Below are 15,171 nucleotides of genomic sequence, written 5' to 3'. Positions count from 1 at the left end.
GAATCAAATTGGCCTTAGGACTATGTGTGACGAGTCCTCATACTGAAACATTTAAAGAGATAATACATTGGATGGTTACTGGTGGAGAAGAGACTAGGTGGGATTCGATGAGCTATTTAGTGTCTTTGCAGGTTTTTTGATGCTCTTACAGTATATATACCTGTACCATTAACAAAAGAAATCCAAAGATAGGTGTGATTGCCAAGAATGTCTGTGCATGATGCTGCATTTATTTTTTCAGACAAATCCAGCTTTATAAGTTGGGGGGAGGTATAACTCTTGCATTCATTTAGAACAATATGTTTATTTACAAAACAGTTCCTACCATTGTTAATCTTAATCTTTGCTCCCTTCAGCCAGCCTTTCCTGAGTCACACTTCGGCCTTGTTCAGTAGCAACAAGCTGGTTGCCCTTCCTCATGGCTTCTTGCCTTACTTCGCTAACAGCAACCTGTCCTTCCTCCAGCTTGGCATCACGTCCTTTTTTGCTCAACAAATCCAGCTCCGTGGTGCTCACTGAACTCCCGCCTTTGTGGACAGCAGCAGCCTGTGCTCCTTTCCTCACCAGACCCTGCACTCTCTCACTGTCATGATCAGTAGCAAAAAACCTTCCTCCTCTGCTTTCTCCTTGAATATGATTTTTGAATGTGGTGTTGTAATAAACCAAGTAGCCTTCATTGAACATGTAGAGCTTCTCGTCATTGGGACTGTAATTCAAGCTCTGCACAGTAGGCATAAATTTCTCCATGGAGATTTCTATATTGCCTTCCCGGGCTGTGTTAGTGTCATAATAGTAATATATTTGCTCGTGTGTCGAATTCACTCTCTTGGTGGCATACAAGACTCCACAGATCATGAAAGTATTTGTCAGCTTATTCTTTGGCTGTGTGGTAATCCAAGGTGTTCCTACTTTCAAGGTGTTAGGGTTTACTTTCCTAATTAGTACATTCCCATTGGCTGTTGTAGAGCTATGAATCATCCACAGGCCCTTTTCATCTCCTGCCATGTCCATGTCCTGATATTTGGCGTCCTTATAGGAGTACCAGTTATTGAAGGAAGCAGGGTCCTGGTCATCTAATTCCATCCTTGAGACCTTCATGGTAAACGGATCTTCCCTGCACAGGGCTCTGCTATCATAACAGTTGTAAAAAAATGAACCATTGTAGAAAACCACCCCACCCCCTTGACCACAGTTCTCACAGGTGCCTTCAGAATTGACGTTATGGCTATGTTCCTGGATGGGAGAGTAAAGCAGCAGTTTTTTGAACGAAGAGTATAGACGGTAAGTCTCCAGTGTACGCTCATCTTTGTTCATTGGATAAACCCAAAAATGATCCTTAAATTTGCTGCCCAAGGCAAAATCTTTCCCCCAGGATCCAGTTTTGAAATCTGCCCCTTTCCAGTTCAATTTCACCAGAACCGGTGAACTAACACTTTGTAGTCCATTGTGTCGACACGTACCTGTGTAGGAATAAGAAGGAATTTATTTCTGCAAGTGCAATTCCGCTTCAGCTTGTTCACAGACACCTAGGAGATGAAGAATTATGGGTCTCGTCCTGTTACTGCTGTTTGAGAAGTTCCTGGGTGAAATTTCTTTGGTTCTGTTCTGTTAGTTCTTGCTGTGCTGCTCATAATGTAGTTATCCTATTTCTTTTACAGTGGGGATTTATTCCCATCTGCATTTGATTTAACAAGAGGGGGGAACCACAAGGAGGATCCTCAGGAACTCACAGGAAAGGAGGGGAAGTCCTATTTCCTCCTCACCACTGGCTTCCTCCATCCCTTGCCTCCAGGTCCAGATTGTCTACTCCCCGTTGCCAGCTCTGACTCTCCACCACCACCCCTGGCTGCAGCTGACGCCCCCCACCCCCCGGATTTCTAGCTCACCTTCCTCCTTATTGTCCTTAGGATTGCCAATTGCCCAGTGGTGGTGGGTAAACTACTGCCCAACCACCGAGCTGCCTGCTGGCCAGCTGAGGGCTGGCGGGCACTGAGGGTTCGTGTGTGCAGATGCAGGACACGTGTCACTTTCGGTTTAACCCAAAAGTGATGCAGACGCTCTAGCACCCTAGGCTAAAACTCTATGGAAACCATAGAGTTTTGGCTAGGATCGCTAGAGCGTCCCCATCCGGGATCGCTAGAGTGTTTAACCCAGAAGTGATGTAGGCGCATCGCACGCTAACGCCACAGCCCCGTGAAGCTCCTGCCGGTGGAGCTGCGGGGCCTGGCAAGCCTAATCGTCCTCCTGGCTTCCTCCTTATCATCCTCCTCCTGGCTGCCACTGCTTCCTTCTCCTCCTTTGTGCCCTGGCTACCTCCATGCTGCTGCTAATTTTTATGCAACATTTGCAGTGGCTATGGCAAAATGCTGCCCAACATCTGCCAGTTTTCTTTTTGTGCGGTCTGTGCTTTGTCCACACACACGGCTTCCCAAATCCAGTGGAAGCTGCCCCTCTGTGGCACTGTGGGCACTGTACACTGTGGAGAGTTCTGGAGTAGTGCTTTGTTCTGTGTGTGACTGTGCATTTGCTGCAAAGGGATGTCATTGTTTCATATCCCATTGGAAAAGATGCTTTACAGAGAAATCCTTTTCGAACTGACCTCTGCCAGTGTGGACAAGGAACTTTGATCCCTTTGGAGAGATTTTGGGCTTTGGGAGAAATAAGCACATTGGCTCCTCTTCAAACAACTCTCTTCACATTCCCCATCACTGGGGAGGGAGGAATGGGGAAGCCCAGGGTAGTTCCTGACTACCAGAAAAGCCATAAGACCTGACAAGATAGGTAGAAATTGCTCCTCAGTTCTCTGCTGAGGAACTGCTACCTTTCAATAGTAAAGAAAGGGCAAAGCCCTCGCGAGTTCCTGCCAGCCTGGCCAGGCCCCGGCCAGACCTCCCCATCTAAAAAAGGAACCCCTCTAGGCCATAGCCTGAGCTCCTTCCCCCTTCCTTAGCTTCTCCCCTCTTCTGCCTCCCTAGAGCTGTGTAGGAGGTGTGGGGTGAGGCTGAACTCTTGGTAGAGATGAGCCTTGGGACTATTGCCTGTCTCCAGTGCTCTTCGGAAGGCTTTGGGGGAGGGAGGGGGGAATGATCCAGTCAGAAAGACGAAAGACGAAGACTATGACAGTGCTGAGGACTCCAATCTAAAGCCTACATGTCTTTGTACTTCTGGATTTTTGTTTTTGTTTTATTTTTGTTTGTTGCATATTGACGGAATCTTCACATAGGACAGCAATGATGTGGTGAAATATTAGCATAATCAACAGGCTTTCAGTTCACCATATCTTTTTTCTCTGCTGTACTTATAATACAGAAAAATAAAATCAACGTCAAATGTCAAAAGCACCAGTAGAGTACAACCAGACAAAAACCATCCTTTTAAAAAAGGTATTCACATACTTCCTAAATCTCTCTAACACTGGATAGTGCCGGGCATCCCTGGGCAGACCGTGCCTTTAAAAATCAAAGGCAACGCTCTGCTTCTAATCCAAAGTGAACAGCTCTGAATCATGTAAGAACAAGTCCTCCCTAGCAGAGCTTTAAAGGGGGAGATTCCAATGCAGTGAACAGTTCCCTGACACAGGCTGGATACCAGAGCCATGTGCACTTTAAAAATTCCAGAGTGTTAAGCTGGGTCTGGACATGATCATCAGCCAGTGGTCTTCCCTCATCCTATTGGCTCATTAAGAGGCAGGCTGCTGTATTCTGCTGAATGCTTTAGTTTGACCAGGTTTTGAAGGAACAAAACCATGGATGATGGTCACCAGATCCTGTCCCTCAGGATAGGTCTGTAGCTTTCAGAACAGACGAAGCTTCTTTTACCCTCCACGCCCCCTCCACATATTCTCATTTCTAGCCAACAGTTATAAGGTTGCTGGCAATACTCACCAAAACTAGTTTTGTTTGCCACTGTTGATGGAACAATGGCAAGAGCTTCCTCGCATTCTATGAGTTTTTTCCGGAGAGTATCGACCTCACGCTGTACTGTGATTACGTTATCTCTGTCACGGTCTTTCATCGCAATTATTGTGCTAGCTATGCCATTGATCTGAAAGATGAAATAGTATGAGTGTGGTCCATGCTTCCCTGAGATCATTATCCCTTGAAACAAGAAGTATTCATGTAAGAATTAGAACTAAAAACTGGAAAGCAAATCACCTCCCCTTACAATCACTTCCCCTTCCCCTCCCACAACAGACACCCTGTGAGATAGGTGGGGCTGAGAGAGCTCTTAATAGAACTGTGACCTGCCCAAGGTCACCCAGCTGGCTTCGTGCATAGGAGCGAGGAAACCAACCTGGTTCACTAGATTAGCGTCCACCAATCTTAACGACTACACCACACTGAAAGAAGGAGCACGCTGAAAATGGTCATGTGCCATGAGGTGGCACTAAGAGGTATTAAATGCATACTGTACACCATTTTGAATAAAATATAATAAACAGGAGACAGTTAATTAAAATTCAAACAATTTTTTTTGTTCAGGTGACTTTTCTGTTAATCTGGGTAGAGCACTTGAACATAGATATTTCAAATTCTTTGCCATTACCTCCTTAATCAAGCGGCCGATCACAACTTTATTTTCGTCAGTGGTTGTGTTCTGGCTTATATTTTTGGCCAAAGACACCAGTGTGTAAACCTCCTCTATGAGTCTGTTAAATTCCAGTTTAATATTGGCACCGTAGTCCTTTGCACGTCTTACACGTTTGTCCAGCTCTGTCAGGTTTGCTCTCCCATCATTCACCACCCAATGGTAGGTATAAATCTAGAAGACGAACAAACAAAAGTTATACTCAAATTACTAGGGCTGTCAACAAAAAAAAAATTCGGTACAGTTCGGATTCGGCCGAATTTGACCCTTGTGGGGTCGGTACGGTCCGAAGTCCGAACTCCCCCGCTTCGGATCCCCGGTAATTCGGGGGGATCCGGAGTTCGGGGGAAAATTCGGCCGAAGCGCGCCTTCAGGGATTCCCTGAAGGCGCGCGGGGGCCCTTTAAACTGATCTGAGCCTCCCAGCTGGGAGGCGCAGATGAGTTTAAAGGGCAGCCCGCCCCCCTTCAGCGGGCTCCGCTGGAGAGGCGCGGGCTGTCATTTAAACTCATCTGAGCCTCCCGGGCGGGAGGCTCAGATGACTTTAAATGACAGCCGCGCCTCTGCAGCGGAGCCCGCTGGAGAGGCGCGGCTGCCCTTTAAACTCATCTGCGCCTCCCGGCCGGGAGGCACAGATGAGTTTAAAGGGCAGCCCGCCCCCCTTCAGCGGGCTCCGCTGGAGAGGCGCGGGCTGTCATTTAAACTCATCTGAGCCTCCCGGGCGGGAGGCTCAGATGACTTTAAATGACAGCCGCGCCTCTGCAGCGGAGCCCGCTGGAGAGGCGCGGCTGCCCTTTAAACTCATCTGCGCCTCCCGGCCGGGAGGCACAGATGAGTTTAAAGGACAGCCCGCCTCCCTTCAGCGGGCTCCCGTGAAGGGGGGGGGGGTTGTCCTTTAAACTCATCTGTGCCTCCCGGCCGGGAGGCACAGATGAGTTTAAAGGACAGCCCGCCTCCCTTCAGCGGGCTCCCGTGAAGGGGGGGGGGGGTTGTCCTTTAAACTCATCTGTGCCTCCCGGCCGGGAGGCACAGATGAGTTTAAAGGACAGCCCGCCTCCCTTCAGTGGGCTGCCGTGAAGGGGGGGGGTTGTCCTTTAAACTCATCTGTGCCTCCCGGCCGGGAGGCACAGATGAGTTTAAAGGACAGCCCGCCTCCCTTCAGTGGGCTGCCGTGAAGGGGGGGGGGGTTGTCCTTTAAACTCATCTGTGCCTCCCGGCCGGGAGGCACAGATGAGTTTAAAGGACAGCCCGCCTCCCTTCAGTGGGCTGCCGTGAAGGGGGGGGGTTGTCCTTTAAACTCATCTGTGCCTCCCGGCCGGGAGGCACAGATGAGTTTAAAGGATAGCCCGCCTCCCTTCAGTGGGCTGCCGTGAAGGGGGGGGGTTGTCCTTTAAACTCATCTGTGCCTCCCGGCCGGGAGGCACAGATGAGTTTAAAGGACAGCCCGCCTCCCTTCAGCGGGCTCCCGTGAAGGGGGGGGGGGTTGTCCTTTAAACTCATCTGTGCCTCCCGGCCGGGAGGCACAGATGAGTTTAAAGGACAGCCCGCCTCCCTTCAGTGGGCTGCCGTGAAGGGGGGGGGTTGTCCTTTAAACTCATCTGTGCCTCCCGGCCGGGAGGCACAGATGAGTTTAAAGGACAGCCCGCCTCCCTTCAGTGGGCTGCCGTGAAGGGGGGGGGGGGTTGTCCTTTAAACTCATCTGTGCCTCCCGGCCGGGAGGCACAGATGAGTTTAAAGGACAGCCCGCCTCCCTTCAGTGGGCTGCCGTGAAGGGGGGGGGTTGTCCTTTAAACTCATCTGTGCCTCCCGGCCGGGAGGCACAGATGAGTTTAAAGGATAGCCCGCCTCCCTTCAGTGGGCTGCCGTGAAGGGGGGGGGTTGTCCTTTAAACTCATCTGTGCCTCCCGGCCGGGAGGCACAGATGAGTTTAAAGGACAGCCCGCCTCCCTTCAGCGGGCTCCCGTGAAGGGGGGGGGATTGTCCTTTAAACTCATCTGTGCCTCCCGGCCGGGAGGCACAGATGAGTTTAAAGGACAGCCCGCCTCCCTTCAGTGGGCTGCCGTGAAGGGGGGGGGGTTGTCCTTTAAACTCATCTGTGCCTCCCGGCCGGGAGGCACAGATGAGTTTAAAGGACAGCCCGCCTCCCTTCAGTGGGCTGCCGTGAAGGGGGGGGGTTGTCCTTTAAACTCATCTGTGCCTCCCGGCCGGGAGGCACAGATGAGTTTAAAGGACAGCCCGCCTCCCTTCAGTGGGCTGCCGTGAAGGGGGGGGGTTGTCCTTTAAACTCATCTGTGCCTCCCGGCCGGGAGGCACAGATGAGTTTAAAGGACAGCCCGCCTCCCTTCAGCGGGCTGCCGTGAAGGGGGGGGGGTTGTCCTTTAAACTCATCTGTGCCTCCCGGCCGGGAGGCACAGATGAGTTTAAAGGACAGCCCGCCTCCCTTCAGTGGGCTGCCGTGAAGGGGGGGGGGGTTGTCCTTTAAACTCATCTGTGCCTCCCGGCCGGGAGGCACAGATGAGTTTAAAGGACAGCCCGCCTCCCTTCAGTGGGCTGCCGTGAAGGGGGGGGGGTTTGTCCTTTAAACTCATCTGTGCCTCCCGGCCGGGAGGCACAGATGAGTTTAAAGGACAGCCCGCCTCCCTTCAGTGGGCTGCCGTGAAGGGGGGGGGGGTTGTCCTTTAAACTCATCTGTGCCTCCCGGCCGGGAGGCACAGATGAGTTTAAAGGACAGCCCGCCTCCCTTCAGTGGGCTGCCGTGAAGGGGGGGGGGGTTGTCCTTTAAACTCATCTGTGCCTCCCGGCCGGGAGGCACAGATGAGTTTAAAGGACAGCCCGCCTCCCTTCAGCGGGCTCCCGTGAAGGGGGGCGGGCTGTCATTTAAACTCATCTGTGCCTCCCGCCGGGAGGCACAGATGAGTTTAAAGGATAGCCCGCCTCCCTTCAGGGGAGCCCGCTGAAGGGAGGCGGGCTGCCCTTTAAACTCATCTGAGCCTCCCAGCTGGGAGGCGCAGATCAGTTTAAAGGGCAGCCCGCGCCTTTCAGCGGGCTGCCCTGAAGGGGGGGCCGAATTGGCCGAATTTATTCGTGAACTCCCGAACTCGCTGAATTCGGCCCCCCGGTTGCCCGCCAGATTTGAGTTCGGATCCGTCCGAACTGAAAATCACCGAATCAGGGGAAATTCAGTTGATTTTCAGTTCGGACCGAACCGAATTGACAGCCCTACAAATTACATTGTTGAGAGAGTTCCTGTCACTTCTTTCTTGCTTTTAGTATTGGTATTTCAAGCAGACCATGATTTTGCTATGACTGCCAAAAAGGAAACTGAAACAAAAGTAATCGGGAACAAGAAAATTACAACACACTGCTATGTTTACATGAAGTGTAGAAGAGAGCTTTATCTATAATTTAACTTTATTGTTGCTGCTGAGTTGCTACAACTATTGCTACTAATGAATTGTAATAGGTTTATGGATAGTGAGAAACACAGAAATAAGATTTGTGGCCTAGATTACAATCCAGATGTCACTCCTAACACAGGAATATCAAATCACAATCCTATTCCATTGTAGGATTGGACAACAATCTTATTCCATTATAAATGTGCCCTCCTGGGCTGCTCATTGTAATAAGATCACAATGTGTATCCATGTTAGTCTGTCTGTAGTAGCAGAAAAGAGGAAGAGTCAAGTAGCACCTTTAAAGTCTAACAAAATTTCTGGTAGGGTATGCTTTTCATGGGTCACAGCTCACTTCTTCAGATACTGAAGAAGTGAGCTGTGACTCATGAATGCTCATAACCTGACAGAAATTTTGTTAGTCTCTACAGTGCTACTTGTCTCTTGCTCTTTTCATCATAGTAAGTTAGTCCCTTTTTTAAAATGCCCTCCTGAACATTATGGTTTTGAACATTTTGCAGAAACATGGGAGCCTTTCTGACCTCTTCAGGCAAGCTATTCCAAAAAGTGCGAGGCACCGCTGAGAATGCACATGAATGGGCAGTTGCTGATCATTACCCTTTTGCAGGATGGCATCTTTAGAAAGCTTTGCTCACGTGAGTGAAGCTTTTGCAGTGGAGCAAGTGGGAGAAGGTGGTCCTGGAGTCATGTAGGTTCAAGGCCATTCAGAGCTAGGTAGGTGATAACCAGAACCTTGAATTGAACCTGGTAGCTGAACAGTAACCATTTGAGTGTCTACAGAATGGATGCAACATGCATGTCCCAAATAGTGCCCCAACAGGAACCAGGCTGCAGCGTTCTGCCCTGACTGGAGTTTCCAAGTTGTTTTTAAGGGCAAACTCACATAGAGTGCATTACAGTTTTCTGGCCTGAGATAACCATGGTGTGTGGAGCCACATGGCCAGATCAGCAGAAACAGGCTGGGAGCCACATCTATTGGCGAAAAGAAGCTGATAGAATGCATTTTTATTTTTTATTTTTGCAGCTGCATAACTTTTTTCTTTAGTAACAGTGCTGGATCCAATATAGCCCCTAAGGCTCTGTCACTGAACGTCATCTGGACTCCCTCAGTAGTGAGGAGCACAAGACTTCCTCCTTCCCAGCCGGCATTACCACCAACCTGTCAGGATTCAGTTTCAACTTGTTCACCTTTAACTATTTAACCATAGCAGTAAAGCACTGGGGATTCAAGATATCCACAGCATTGTCAAGCAATCCAGATAAAGAAATACAGATCTGGATGTCATCAGCACATTGATGACAACCGACTCCAAATCCACAAATTATTTCCCCAAAGGGCTTGACATAGAGATTGAATAGCATGAGGGATAATACTGAGCCCTGAGGAACCCCACAACATGCCCCCACACTGATAACAGTGGGTCTCCAACAGCAACCCTCTGAGTAGGGTTGCCAACCTCCAGGTACTAGTTGGAGATCTCCTGCTATTATGACTGATCTCCAGCTGATAGAATTCAGTTCACCTGGAGAAAATGGCTGCTTTGGCAATTGGACTTTATGGCATTAAACCCGCCTTCTCCAAAACCCACCTTCCTCAGGCTCTGCCCCAAAAACCTCCCACCAGTGGCAAAGAGGGACCTGGCATCCCCACCTCTGAGACCTACCCATAAAGAATGATTTAAACCAATCCAAAGCAGAAGTGTAGTCCATACTTCTACTTCCCACCTCACCACCAGAAAGCTTTTTGAGGGCTTTCAAAAACTGGTGTTTCCCAATGGACTACAGCACAATATCATAAAGATCTATTGCTGCAATTTACTAGTTCCTCTGAATTTCCAGGTTTAATTTTTTAAAGTATATCTGTATCCCTTTTTGTTTTAGAGATATAAGGGGAAAGTATATCCTCACAATGAAAAGGACTAGTTTTTCTAAATACAAGCTGAAAATTTAGAGGTACTAGCAGATCATGGTAACAGGTCATTGTACCGTTATTGCGCTACTGTGCAATAGCTATCAAATATTTTTTAAAGTCCTCCAGTGGCAAGGCAGGACAAATGGCAGCCACAAGAGTCTGACAGAGGGGGAATGGTGACATTGTGGGCATGACTTCTGAAAATGTGCACCTTCCCATCTAGATAGTTTGCTAATGTGTGTGGACTTAATTCTTTCTAGAAAGCTTGATCAAACTACATTGGAAAAAGAAGAAAAGTGTGTGGATGCTCCAAACAAAAACAAAACTGATACAGTTTGGAAACCAAGGCAGGAAAAAATCCCCTCTATATGCAGCCTAGGTTATACTATGCTGGCTACTGGCAATCTTTTTTGCAAGTAACATGGGGTAAGTCTCTCCCTGCCCAAGAAAAGTTCTGTGGAATTCAAAAGCTTTCTTACTATTTTGTGATGTTTCCGATGGTCCTGAAGCTGCTTTTGGTGACTGAATAGTTTGTTATTGCAAGGAAGGGGGAGAGCTATAATGTGGAGTGCAAGGCACTCATAGAAGCATATCTTCCCTATCTGGCCCCAAATATCCCCAAACATCATGCCAGAAACTGAGGAAACCTCATGGTCAAAAGGTTATAAGGTTCGGGAGCAGCAGTGAGGAAGGGGATATGGAGTGAAAAATTGCCTCCATCTGTCTCCTGCTGGTGGACTGGGGTAGAACAAGCTTTCTACTGCAGCATCCCCCCTTCCCCGCCCCATCAAAGAAAAGTTGATAATTACTTTGAAGAAAAAAAAGTGATGGAGATCTGCTGGGACGACATATGTAGGGTTGCCAGGTGCCCGCTGGTAGCGGGCAAACCCCTGGCAATTTACCCCTCTGCCCGCCGACTACCTGAGGGTCAGCGGGCAAACGTGCACGCACGTGTGCATACCACACGCGTCACTTCCGGTTTCGAATAGAGCCAAAAAATCCCAACCAGGGCTTTAAAACAACATAAAACCCACCCAAGGCATGAAACTCAACCAAGGTATAACAGAAGCATAAAAGCAACCAAATGCTTGGATCCACTAGAATTTGTCCATAGGTGGGAGGATTTCCACCCACAGAGTGTGATTTTCTTGACTCCCCTTTCCACTGTAGCTCCTGCTTGGAACCCCCAGGAGCAAAATTTGAGGGGGGGGGAAATATTCTGGACCACAGCAGGAAAAAGAAAGCTGAGAAAGTCATGCTCTCTGGGAGGAAGTTGTCCCACCCATGGAACAGCTCTAGTGGGTTCAAGCCAAAGTGTAGAAACAGCATAAAACCCAGCTAGGGCATAAAAACAGCCTGTAACAACAGCCAACATTGTAAATGATTTTTATAATATCATCATCAGGCTAGAAGCAGATCATAAAACAACTGTAAAAGATTTATTCAACCAGCAAGTCCCCATGAAATATCACAAACTGTGTTTGAATGTCTGCTTATATTCAACAATCATTTACTGTGCAGTATGAGAGCTGGTTGTTTGAGAAACACACATACAAAATACTGTTGGGCAGTTATTTGTTTATTGGTCTTAAAACAAATTGCACAGATCTAGGCTTGAAAATCAAATAGGTTTAAGAAAAATGTTAGCTAGCATTAAGAGCATAACTGATATAATAAACTTCGGTAAACCCACAAAGGAAAAATATTTTTGCTTATAGACAACAGGTAGAGCTGAGTGGCAACGGTTGTACTCTTTGCACACTGTGATTCTTATAACTTCACAGATCTCACACATCGCATGTGTTAGCCCTGAACTCCAACCAACTGCAGATATAATGCATTTTCAACAATCCCCCCCAAGGGTATCCCCATAAGGTTGTATTCAAGGGTAATCTTAATGATTTTGGGGGGTTGGGAAAAAGTCAGGGATTGGCCCCCAGAATCACTGGGTAAGGGGGGCAGTTCACTGACACAGGGTCAGACTGGGAAGAGAAAAACTGCCCTGGAAAAAGTGGGTCATTATGGCCTTTGTAGACCATTTTTCAACCCATTGTGGGCTGAGGAAGTAGCTTGTAAGCTTAAGCACATCTACTCAGAAGTAAGTTCCACTGTTTCACATATCTTTGTAGATCAGTTACAAGAAAGGGATCTCTGAGATTTTTCTGAACAGAGCAAATCAATCATTAAGTACCAAGTAGGATTGCCAACCTCCAGGTGATGGCTGGAGATCTCCCAGATACATCTGATTTCCAGGCCACAGAGATCAGTTCACCTGGAGAAAATGGTCAATTTGGAAGGTGAACTGTATGGCATTATACCCCACTGAAGTTACTCCCCTCCCCAAACCCCCCCTCCTCAGGCTGCACCTCAAAAATCCCCAGGTATTTCCCAACCCGTAGCTGGCAACCCTACTCCCAAGTGTGCGTGCACAGGATTGCACTATAGGGATGCAATTCTACGCCCACTTATCTGGGAGTAAGTCTCATTGAATACAATGGGACATGCTTCTGAGAAGGTATGGCTAGGATTGTACTGTAAAACTACTTTGACACTACAGAAAAGGGTGTGCAGCCTGTGAAACATCCCAGCAGAAGGGGAAGAAAGAGAAAGCCTGATCATTTTAACACACACTGAGCTACCACCATCTAGCATATGTGTGTACGCAGTACTCCTTCACCAATGTGCTCATCAGTATTGCCAACACTACCACTCAGATGGCTGCAAGTGGGTTTCCTGCAGAGCTTCCATTGGTAGGGTTGCCAACCTCCGGGTACTAGCTGGAGATCTCCCGCTATTACACTGATCTCCAGCCAATAGAGATCAGTTCACCTGGAGAAAATGGCGGCTCTGGCAATTGGAATCTACGGCACTGAAGTCCCTCCCCTCCCCAAACCCTGCCCTCTTCAGGCTCTGCCCCAAAAGCCTCCTGCCGGTGGCGAAGTGGGACCTGGCAACCCTATCCATTGGGTTTTGGTGGCCTAGTCTTTGTGGTGGGAGGAAAAATGGGGTATACATATGGCTGTGTCAGGAGATTTGGGGAAGGAGGTGCCTATTCAGTTCCCGTGATAAGGAAAGGAGATACATCTGTACCCTGCAGTAGTCCTTGGAACCTGCCATGGTTACCTTTCAAACAATTAGATATCTGTGGTGGCTATCATAGTCTGTATGTTGCAGCCCATGATCTCTGTTACTATGGGATAATAAGAATGTGATGATGACAGACATCATAGCAGGAGCTGCCCCTTACCTGGTTCAGTACATTCTGTAAATGATCAGTCAGGTTGTAGTAGTCGCCCTCCAATTGTTGCACTTTACTCACAGGGAAGGAAACATGTGCCAGCTGTACGTTACAAATACATTGGCCACTCGCATCCTTCACTCCTACTACTTTCTGGATATGGCCACCATGGACTATGACCTGGTAAAGTAGATAGAAAATTGAAAGTATGACTGGGGGGAAACTGGGGGTCACTCTTGTCCTCCCTGCAAGTTCATATAAGACATCATAGAGATACCTCTGATGTGTTTATACCAGAAAGTTATGTCTACTTAGTGCTAGAATAAGTCTGATTATTTGATTTTTCTTGAGACCTCGACTTAGAAGTGGTAAGTAGAAGAACACTTACCCTATTTCTATGTATCTTCTCCCAAGGCTGGTTGACCTTCTCTACTAAATGGCAAAAAATGCCTTGTTTCCAATTGTAATTTCCATAGTTTCAGCTTTGAAGACTGAAGTTTGCTTTCAGGAATTGCCAAAGCATTCACAATTTGTGAACACCTCTCTGAGATGGCTCACTCCCAAACCGTTGCTTTCCACGAAAACCCCAAGAAAGAGCCAGGAGGTCATGTGCACTGGAACCTCCATACATACTCATTGTAGTAGAGAAACAAGCCATAGTGGGAGTAATCAGTTCAACAAATAAAGGGAGCATGGAAATACAGACCCCTATTTGCTGACAGAAGCAAATACTGTGCTTCAAAGTAAACTTTTTGAATTATATAGTCTTAAAACCTGCTTGAATTACAGAGTCTACCTGAGTAAACATGATGGTGGGCCGGGACAGAATTAGTTAATTGCAACTTTACAGGAGTATCGTAATGCACTCTACTTGAGGCTGTCCTTGAAAATGACTTGGATGCTTTGTTCATGGAAACCTGTCCACTGTCCTGCCTTTCCTTTATCACTACTAAGAAAGGCCATGCAGTCCCCTCATAGCTGGCTCCACAGTACCAGTTGTTCTTGCAGATCTTTGGGGGAATATTTCTGTCATGCTTGTAAGGTTCCAGCTTCTAACATCCCATGCTAGGCTGCAACTTTATTTGGGCTTCTTCCTTTTAGATTATTAGTTAGTTTGTTATTTAAAAGTGTTTATGCCTCCTTTGCACCCAACTGGACTAGGAACTGTCTAATGCTTCTTAGTTTTGAAAGTGTATAAATTAATCCCTTCTGGATCCTTTCAGTTACTAAACCAAAGGATGTGCTAGACTAATGTAGAGGTACCTTTACAGTCCTCGGACAAGTCTGTAGACTGATAAAAAAAACCCAAATTTCAGCTTCTGTTTATTATCTGTTTGTAGGAACTAGATTCAGCATGATGTCATCCAGCTGCTGTGTATACAAATACACAGTCTCTATATCTCATTTTATTTCATTGTTAATCCATCTACAGGCCACCTGTGTACAATACCCAAGCAGATGTCTCCAAATTATATGTGTTTGAATCCTTGTAGTTTGATGAAAATTAACAGGCAATTCACCTTATCTTCTACATTCTAATCCATGCCCATCCCAATGCCGCCAGAGCCTGACATCCCCTCCCTGGAATCAGATACTTACAAAGGAAGCCACAAAGAGCAGTTGCAGCAAAAGTGTCTTCATTCTTACTAGAGTATGTGATGTTTGCACTGTAGTTTGTACAGGCTTTATAGTGGGGAAGCTGATGGGAAGAAAGGGCGGTAAAATCCAGACTGGGATTTTGCCAGTTGAACAAAATGTTACTATCTTTCATCTTACTTGCATGCATATGTACCTTCCTTTGTAAGTAATTAAGATTGATCAGATAAAGAACAAAAGCTTGTGGCTCTGTGGGCTGCAGCTGGGCCCACTTCACACACTGAATCTTTTCTACATTCTTAAACTGGGGTGGGGGGAGTTCGAAGAGCAAACTGTGTATTATTTAAATATAAACTGACATCTTTGCCTTGAGATAAGAAACAGCAAAGCCGTTTTATTTCACTGATTTCCGTGTGCTGATTG

General features: G+C 47.4%; 1 protein-coding gene across 1 annotated transcript; it reads right to left on the bottom strand.

Annotated features, from left to right (window-relative positions):
• Positions 1 to 336: 336 nt before the first annotated feature.
• LOC130479661 (olfactomedin-like) lies at positions 337 to 14,793 on the bottom strand. The gene is made up of 5 exons (XM_056852053.1): positions 14,752 to 14,793; positions 13,162 to 13,332; positions 4,546 to 4,761; positions 3,885 to 4,044; positions 337 to 1,460 (listed from the first exon to the last, which is right to left on the bottom strand). The coding sequence occupies exons 1-5, from the start codon at positions 14,791 to 14,793 to the stop codon at positions 337 to 339; spliced, it is 1,713 nt and encodes a 570-aa protein (XP_056708031.1).
• Positions 14,794 to 15,171: the final 378 nt, after the last annotated feature.

Source organism: Euleptes europaea, chromosome 6, assembly GCF_029931775.1.
Source record: "Euleptes europaea isolate rEulEur1 chromosome 6, rEulEur1.hap1, whole genome shotgun sequence".
Taxonomy (NCBI): Eukaryota; Metazoa; Chordata; class Lepidosauria; order Squamata; family Sphaerodactylidae; genus Euleptes; species Euleptes europaea.
This window is presented reverse-complemented; position numbering and strand designations above follow the sequence as displayed.